The 9,140-nt window shown below is 39.5% G+C and overlaps 1 protein-coding gene across 2 annotated transcripts in view; it reads right to left on the minus strand.

The window, feature by feature from the left end:
- Window positions 1–8,210, minus strand: part of STXBP1 (syntaxin binding protein 1) — a 53,981-nt gene extending 45,771 nt beyond the window's left edge. For both annotated transcript variants that reach the window (XM_075184890.1, XM_075184889.1), the window contains exon 1: window positions 8,057–8,210. In XM_075184890.1, the coding sequence (XP_075040991.1) occupies window positions 8,057–8,093 (37 nt within the window). In that variant the 5' untranslated portion in view covers window positions 8,094–8,210. The remainder of the gene's footprint in view (window positions 1–8,056) is intronic.
- Between the last annotated feature and the right edge of the window lie 930 nt (window positions 8,211–9,140).

The following is a 9,140-nucleotide window of genomic DNA, read 5'->3' on the forward strand; positions in this document are numbered from 1 at the left end:
CCCACTTCACTAGGAAGTGGGCACTTCCTTGTGAAATGGGCAGATCCGGGAGATTGCCACACTCTCCCAGGAGTCCGTGAGACTCTCGCAAAATGCGGGAGTCTCTCGGACATTCCTGGAGAGTTGACAAGTATGTGCTTATTTTGTTCTGCCTACACTGTGACAAATGTGCTATAATATATAAAAAATTCAATTGACCCACAATTCTAGTATAGGCTGCTTTCCCAATTAAAAACCACAATTTAATTACCATGCCAAACTGGTCCTAATTGTTTTAACAGCTAATCAGCGCTAAACTCTGCCCGATCAACCAGATAATTGTATATAATCCATCTCTACAAGAATGGGCCAATCTAGTTATGGGCATTGTCAGTGGAGGGCACATATCCAATCTGTTTTAATAAAGTCTGATCTCCACTGGCATTTCACTAAATCCGTATTGTCTTAACATTATGGGCTAGATTTACTAAGCTGCGGGTTTGAAAAAGTGGGGATGTTGCCTATAGCAACCAATCAGATTCTAGCTTTCATTTATTTAGTACCTTCTACAAAATGACAGCTAGAATCTGATTGGTTGCTATAGGCAACATCCCCACTTTTTTAAACCCGCAGCTTAGTAAATCTAGCCCTATGTCTTCAGTTGCTTCAAATAGCCAGACATAGAGACACAAATTTACAACAGCAATGTTAAGAAAACATACGGCTATTAATATTGTAGTCTGCATTATATTGTTGGTAAACAATCTATTCCCATGCATAACACGTTTTATCAGTTGCTTGGGGAAAAAAAAGTGGGTGTGGCTATATTGACTGCAAATCCAATATAAGCATTTGTGAAAAATTCTTCTTAAAGACAATCAATATTTTAGGGTAGTGATGGCTAACCTGTGACACTCCAGGTGTTGTGAAACTACAAGTCCCAGCATGCTCTGCCAGCTACCAGCTAGTTATCTACTGGTAAAGCATGCTGGGGCTTGTAGTTTCACAAAACCTGGAGTGTCACAGGTTAGCCATCACTTCTTTAGGGATGCATATATCTGAAAATAAATATGATACACATTTGTGATGATGTATATTTTATCATGGCTATTTGTTCTCACGCATTTTACACCTTTTTTTACTAGCGCTTTTGGATAGGTCTTGATAGCTGCGGTTTGCTAGCACCCAAGACACCTCCAAATCACAGTAAAGAATATGTCCATGTAGACATAGTCTTAGTATCCATCATAAAACGGTACTTTTATCTATCATAGGATTCTAGATTACAATGTATGGATCTCCTTCTCTAGGGCTCATTCACCTCATTCACCAGATTGGATTTAGGTGTAAATTTGTACTAAACCACAACAACCAATAAGCTTTTATCTATCTAGTGCAGGTTAGACAATAAGCAAGTGTTTGATTGGTTGTTGTGGTTTGGTGCAAATATTTTTTAACCCAAATTAAATGCTAGTAAACAAGCGCTCCTGTCTGTAAGGACTTACAGTCTGCACCCATACCGGTATACTGGTACCATAAATACACGAAGTATGGAAGAACTGGGCCCTATTTAAGTGATTAATTGCTGTGTCGTCAGAGCACAAGCCGATTAACGGCTTACAATCTGTCATTAATGGGGGTGAGGGAGGATTATCGTGTTCTAGAGATGCGGCTCTTACTGATTTGGTCTGTATACCACAAGGCAGCCCACTAGCCAAACCTTACAATACAACTTTTGGCAGACAAAATAAAAATGTTTATTTTTAATAGATACTGTTTTCTCCTTCTTTGGAGATCTTTGCAGACAGGTCTTTCCTTAAACCCTAGAAGATCTAAAACATGCAGAGAGACTGATTAAAATAAAAGGGTAAATTATTTTGCATTATCCCTGATTGACAGTTTTGATTGGTTAGCAGTCACAATTTTTCAGGGGTCAAAATTTGAGGCAAGGTCTCCGTTAAATGTGGGTGTGACTGGGTGCATCAATACGTGGTTTTGTGGATCAGAGATGTGACCAATTGATTTCCTAGGAACGTTGGGATGTGTGTCGTAGTGATGTCATCTCTTACTTATCACGAAAGACACTACACCCCTTCTGTACGTAACCGAGATATAAAACATTAGTAGTGTAACTGTATAAACAGCTGTCAAAAAATGTCCTCTTTGCCACTCTCTGACATCACTAGGCAAACAAAACAATATAATTTACTACAATGTCCTTTTTTAGACATTTTTCAACCGTACCAGACAGTTCCAAACATAAGATACTTCATAGTTGTCCATATATTGTGTTTGAACAATACTTACTACTTCTCTGCTTCATCCCTGATAGTGCTGTTTCATTACCATATGTTATCTCAGCCAGATATTATAATATCCACAATACACCCACCCCCCCCCACATTCAGAAGCCTGTCAGAGAATCAGAATAAAAATAGAAAATGCACAGTAATAAGTAAGTAAACTGTAATGTCATAATTAAAAACGAATGTTTATTTTTCATCAAAGTCTGCTCATGTAGTGAAAGGAATAGTGAACCCATAGCGTGAGTTATAAGGATATTAGAAATCACCCTGGAGTTATCTGCACTGTATAAACCTACAACCTTGTGCTTTTATATGGACACTACATTACCCGACATATTCAAAATAATATAAAAAAAAGATAATAATCTCTGGCCCACTTTAAAAGAATCCATCCTAAAGTCTGGTCCCTTTCATACTGTACAAAATGGTCCATCTCTTACTACTTATGATTCAATTCTAATAATGTTAATTGAATTAACTAACATAATATTATTATTATTATCGTAGATATGTAAGGCGCCACAGTGCACCGCAGCGCCGTACAGTAGGGAAAACAGAACATACATAAAACGGACAAAATAAACGCACACATAAAAACAAAGGGTATGGAGGACCCTGCTCATTAGAGAGCTTACATTGTAAGTGGAAGAGGACACAGCTGAAACAAGAGGAGTAAATGTGTTTCAGAGTGGAGATTGGGACAGCTGTGAGGCTGTATTAGTGTGAATAGTGTTATCGAGGATAAGGTCACCTCTAAAAAAGAGATGGGTTTTCAAAGAGCATCTAAATATTTGAAGGCTGTGGCAAAGTCTGATTGAGCGTGGTAGGGAATTCCATAAGTGGAGACCAGCACGGGAGAAGTCTTGTATGTGGGAGGGAGAATTGGTTAGCAGAGACGAGACAAGGCGCAAGTCAGAGGTAGATCTAAGAGGGCGGGAGAGAGAGTATTTTGATATGAGATTTGAGCTGTATGCAGGGGTAGTGTTGTTGAGGGCTTTGTAGGTAAGGGTGAGTAATTTGAATTTGATTCTGGAGGACACAGGGAACCAGTGTAGGGATTTGCAAAGTGGTGCATCAGATGTGGAGGGTTCTAACACAGATGCTTACTATGTGCCTGCTGTATGTCCAGCCTTAGCTAAAATCAATGCAACTTTACATTTACAATACATGCCTCAATATCTGTGAATTAAAAACAGGGACAATGGTTACCAAACCCACAATCTGAAAAGGCCATGTTAAAAATCTTTCTAGTAGAGTCTATTGGCGAAAGGGTTGGTTTGGATATAATGGTGTTCATTGATCCCCATAGTAAATTAAATTTTTTAAATGCCTGGTAGAACAAGAATAGATTAAACTGCATTCTCGGGCCCTCGAGCATTCAGAAAAGCATAAATCTCAACATTAATCACTGGAAAATCTATTGGCACACGCACATGATCTACCCAGACATTGTCCCTTTACCCCAAGCCCAATACTCTTTCAGACACCAGAAATGAGGATTGTCTCTGCAAAACCAGGACATATTGGGGGGAGGTCCTAAAAAAAGGGGAGTAACTCGCAGTAAACAGGTACTGCTGCACGTGTAAAAGCAGGAGTATATTTAGGCGAAAGGAAGGGCACTGTATAATTGGAGTGTATTTAAGATAGCACGTCCAAAACATATTAACATCGCTTATGTGCCATGTACATTTAAATGCATTGTGTTGTCATAATCAATTTTACAGGACAATAAAGTGTCAACATTTTTAAGGCTTAAAATATTTAATCTTCAGCTCCATCTCCTCCAGGATGTTCTGTTTTGAAGTGAGCTTGGATTGAACTACCTGTGGCCAATCAGATCATTGCAATGCTCACGCTGATTTTGTGACATGTGGTGACCTGTTCATTCATGTGATTATGTTCATGATGACAGGGCTGCATATGACAGAGGCAGTGCCATACAGTGAGGAGGGGCATAGAGGCAAGTAGGAAGTCACCGTGAGTGAGAGTTAGACAGGGAAAGGGCAGGGCTTCTGCAGTGATGTTTGGTTCATATCAAACAGGCGCAGGGGAACTGTGGTGTGAAACGCGTCGCTCTGTGAAACCAATTTCATCCAACCAGTTTTATATTCTTTTGATCAAACCATAAATGTAAAGATATAAAGATATGACATTAATGCTAAAATGCAAACAAGAACATTTCTCAATAACTATCTTAAGGCTGTGACCACATTGACAGAAGGAGTAGTATCCTTTTTTCCCTAAAGTATCTCAATCGAGAAGGATGGAGGTGGCGGAGATTACCACAAATTGAGTACTGTGCTTTTAAATGTTAGATTAAGAGCTGTCAGATGTTGGGGGATAGGGAGAAATATTTCTATGAATGATTTTTCACAAAAGATGAAAAGATTGTCTGTCCCTCTCAGTTTAATTGTCTAGAACCCAGATATAACTATCTGATATTTGCATGTTAGTGTTGAACACAATCTGAAACTAATGTTCTGAAATGTACTAGGGAATGTACTATATGTTTTGCCTGTTGCTAACTGACCGCTGATATATTTCTAGGAAAGTCCATCCCATATTCCATGTCACTTTTATTCATCTTTATCTTTTTCAATATCACAAATATACATTAAGAGCAAATAATTTGTATTAATATACAATTGTTGCTGGTCTTGGTATATGTAATAATCACTTTCAGCAATATAATCTTGGCAGCACTTGGCAGGAAAAGTAGAGACTGTAGATCTTATGCAATTTTAGGGGTCCATACACGGCAGAGTGCCAAGCAGTTGTTTTTATGCCAATCTGTCCACACATATATCTGCCTAATGTCCGTAACCCATAGTGCACAGCTACTGTGTGCAGATTATGACGGCACACGCAGTGAGATAGCGGTCATCAACCGACCGCGTGTGGCTGCAGACCCAATCAACATCTGAATGTTCCCTATCAGATGGGGACTGGGATCAGCAGTTAATTTTTGGGCCTACACAGTTTTGGGGTTTAGTTGCCAAATCTCCCTGAATGTCAGGAAGACTCCCTGAAATAGGGGTGATCTCCCTCACTCCCTGAAGAGTCTGGCATTCTCCCTGATGCTGAGCCAGTACAAGACATGATTGGTTTCGCCATCTGTGGCATGATGTAAAAGAAATGTAAAAGACACTTCAGTCTCTAGAGATTCATTAGCTGCTTTTCTTTAACGCATAGTTGCCTACTCTCCCGGAATGTCCGGGAGACTCCAGCATTTCTGGGAGACCTCCCGGGCTCCCATGACAGCAGGACAACCTCCCGGTTCTCATCCCCTTAATAGATAAGTGATGTGGGCGGGGCTTAATGATGTAAATATTGTGTCATCTTAGCCCCACCCCCTGCTGTAATTTACCACAATTGTGACAATCGTTTAGGGGCAGGGCCAAAATGATGCGACTCGTCGAGCCCCGCACGCCCACCTCCCCCGGGATCTCCCTGAAGCCAACGAGGAAAAGTTGGCAAGTATGGTTTAGTTTCATTTTAACAATAAAAAAAGTTTTTTTCAATCAAGTTCTTAAGTTTGTTTCCTTAGCAGCCGTGGAATTAAAATGATCAGTGTGATAAATAAACTGGACACTACCTATAGTAAATTGAATCTACTGTTAACAGTAGTGGGTAGCGCCCCAGATGTGGAGTGAACCGTAGCACCAATCAGCTTTGACTGATATAGTTAGGTTAGAAATTAATGAAAACAAAATATCTTGTTGCTATAGGTTACTGCAAATTTGCAACGTCATACCATTTTAGTAAATATAGATTATTTATTTATAAGAATGGTCTATTAATATTTAATTTTCTATCACTGTGTAATAAAGGAAATATGTTATAAACATTTACATTTTTAAAATAAATAAATAAATAAATAAATAAATGTATCTTTCACTTTAACACCATCCTAATACTGCCTTCACTGATACAGACTACATTATTTCACCGTTGTGTGTCAGATTCCATCTGCCTTCCGTATACACTACAGCATTCATCCAGTGACAGGGTTTGTGTTGACCAGTGTATTCACTCACTGATTGTACCGGTCACTCATGTTTTTTTATTATTATTATTATTATTATTATTTTATATGGTTAACTTATAAATGGAAAATGTTTATTCCCAATTCCTATTGACTTCATTATCAACTAGAGTGCTCCAATTTCTAGGGTGTTTAATATATAATATTACTACACCCAAAAACACGCACACTGTATCATAAAGGGGATAAAATTATATATTTAACTACAAACAAACACGGGAAAAATATAAAATAGAATGCAAAGCAAATAGCAGCAGTAGAAAGACCAAATTATACATCCGATAATCCAATCAATCCCCAATATAATGTCTATATGAAGTATTAGATAGTTAAAAATGATGAATTCGCCTAAATGTAGACTACAGTTTTACACTGCCAGCGTACTCCTGTAAATATAACTGAGATTTTATGACTTCGACACCAATTATTCTACGACTACTCTCTATAGGTCCTCTCCTACAGCTGTACCTTATGACCTTTACTTATAACGCCTTCCTATAACGGGCCATCTGTCAATATAACATGTCGCTTGCCACATTATAAATTATGCACCATAACAATCTGTTTAGCTTCTATGGTAGCAAACTTCATGACTTGCACAAACAGCAACATAGGCACAGAAAATGGAGAGAGAGAGAGAGAGAAAGAGAGAGAGAGGTGCACATACATGCATGTGTGTATATATATATATGCATGTATGTATATATATATATATATATATATATATATATATATATATATAGCAGGTAAACAGTAAATATAAGGCCAGTAAACAGTATATATCCAAACCAAGGACTTTGAGAGAATTCACACACATACAGCAATTCTATCCCCATCCTCTGCTTCAATATCACGTGTACCTGCAAGACATACTGCTGGGAATTGCTATTACTCACACCATACTCACAACCATTTTAGCAATTGGTGCAGTGTACAAGACAGATGGTCACTTTCACTGTGCACATATACTGTAACTAAACACATAGATATATAGCTAATAGCTATATATCGCTGTCATTTATCTTGCTGTGTCATCTGAGGATCAAAATAATAACTGTATATGGTATATTTGACCTACACCCAATGATCATGACAGGCATAATTATCCCCTGGGGATTTTGGGTAGGGGGTTGTGATCGTGAGGGGGGATTAAACGGGTGACGTGTGAAGACAGATATTGAGAATAGGGTATAATAGTAATATTGTTAGAGGGAGGGGAACCAGATAAAGGGGGTGGATTTGCAGAGGGTGGAGTTAGGGCGCATGATTGATGATGCCAGGATGACATTAGATGTTGCTAGTTGATACAATTGCTACTAATTATATAAGTTCTTTCCGTAGAAGAAAGATGCCTAAGAGCAATGAGGTGGGTGGATTGCAGGATACAATGGAAGTACAGACAGATAGAAATGGAATAGAAATGGAAGGATGGGGTGACTGTATGGAGGAGGGGTCGGGATGGATGATTGATGTTGCAGTGTACCATGGCCTCTTTTTTTTAGGGATAAGGACAAGTGGATGGGGTACCATAAATAGGATGCAAGTGCAGGATGGGTGATGGGTGCAGGCTGGGTGATGGGTGATACACAGGGAAGAGAAGAGATGGAGATAAGAGAATGTGCATGATGCAGACACAGATCCGCAGGACACAGGGAGGGGTCTGTGACATGCACATCACAAGCAATAAGGCACCTGTGCCCCCCTCCCCTCCCCCCATCAGTCTTACTTTCTCCCACCACTGCCTTCAGCCCGCTGGGTGCCATCCTGACCCGGTCCAAGCTTTAAATCCGATCCAAGAGCCAGAGAGAGAGATGCTGTCAGCTGGGAGAGGGAGGAGAGACTGCTATAGGTAGAGGAGGAGGGATGGTGGGGAGGGGGAGGGAGAGAGAGGATAGAGCTGCTATCAGCTGACCATGGGAGAGGGGGGGGTTGTGAGGAGGGGAGAGACTGACAGCAGGATGGAGAAGAGGAGGAGAAGGGTGGGGGTGCTGCAGGAGAGTGCAGGGGAGGGGGTGAGCTATCCCAATACCCTGTCATCTGGGCACATCTGCTGTGATAACCTCCACTCACTTATTTCCTGATGTATTCACTCTTACTGTACGTTTAATACAATATTACATACATCCCTCTATAAACCGTATCTGCCTTTAATAACATGTAATTCAAAGGGAAGCATTTGACCCAGAATTGCAGTGTAGATGTGTTCTGCAGTGCTGGTTCAAATGCAAACATACATCAATAAAATTGCCATGATAGAGCTAGTTAAAACAGTGAATATGAAATGTATCATTGATGGAATATTTGATATGGGTAGATGGCTGTCCAGTGCCAAACGACTAAATATATGTCTAATGCATCAACATTAGATTGTAAGCTTGATGGAGCAGGGAAACTGCTTCGATTTACTACATTAAGGTAATACATTAATTGCATATAGTAAAATTAAATGAGTATATTTACCCTGTTACTGGCCTTCATATACATTAGCCTTAGAAACGATAGCCATTGTAACAAAGTTATATCTAAAATATTATGAATATAACACAAAAATAAGCATCTTACATAATACATTTGGAATCCTCTGTTAGCCCCAAAAAATTATGAAAGGGTACAGTGCCATAACTTGTAGACTGGGTACCTTTCTTTTTTTCCTGGGTCATTGCCCCATAGCAGCCATATGGAGTGCCATTGCTTGTGCCCATGCCTTTATTCAGTTCTTACACTAATATACAGGAAGTATACTGTAATACATTGTGGACTTGTACAGCCTGATGTGTGGGATAAAATAGCCTAAAGAGTGTTGTCTGGGC

Source organism: Mixophyes fleayi, chromosome 9 (assembly GCF_038048845.1).
Source record: "Mixophyes fleayi isolate aMixFle1 chromosome 9, aMixFle1.hap1, whole genome shotgun sequence".
Classification (NCBI taxonomy): Eukaryota; Metazoa; Chordata; class Amphibia; order Anura; family Limnodynastidae; genus Mixophyes; species Mixophyes fleayi.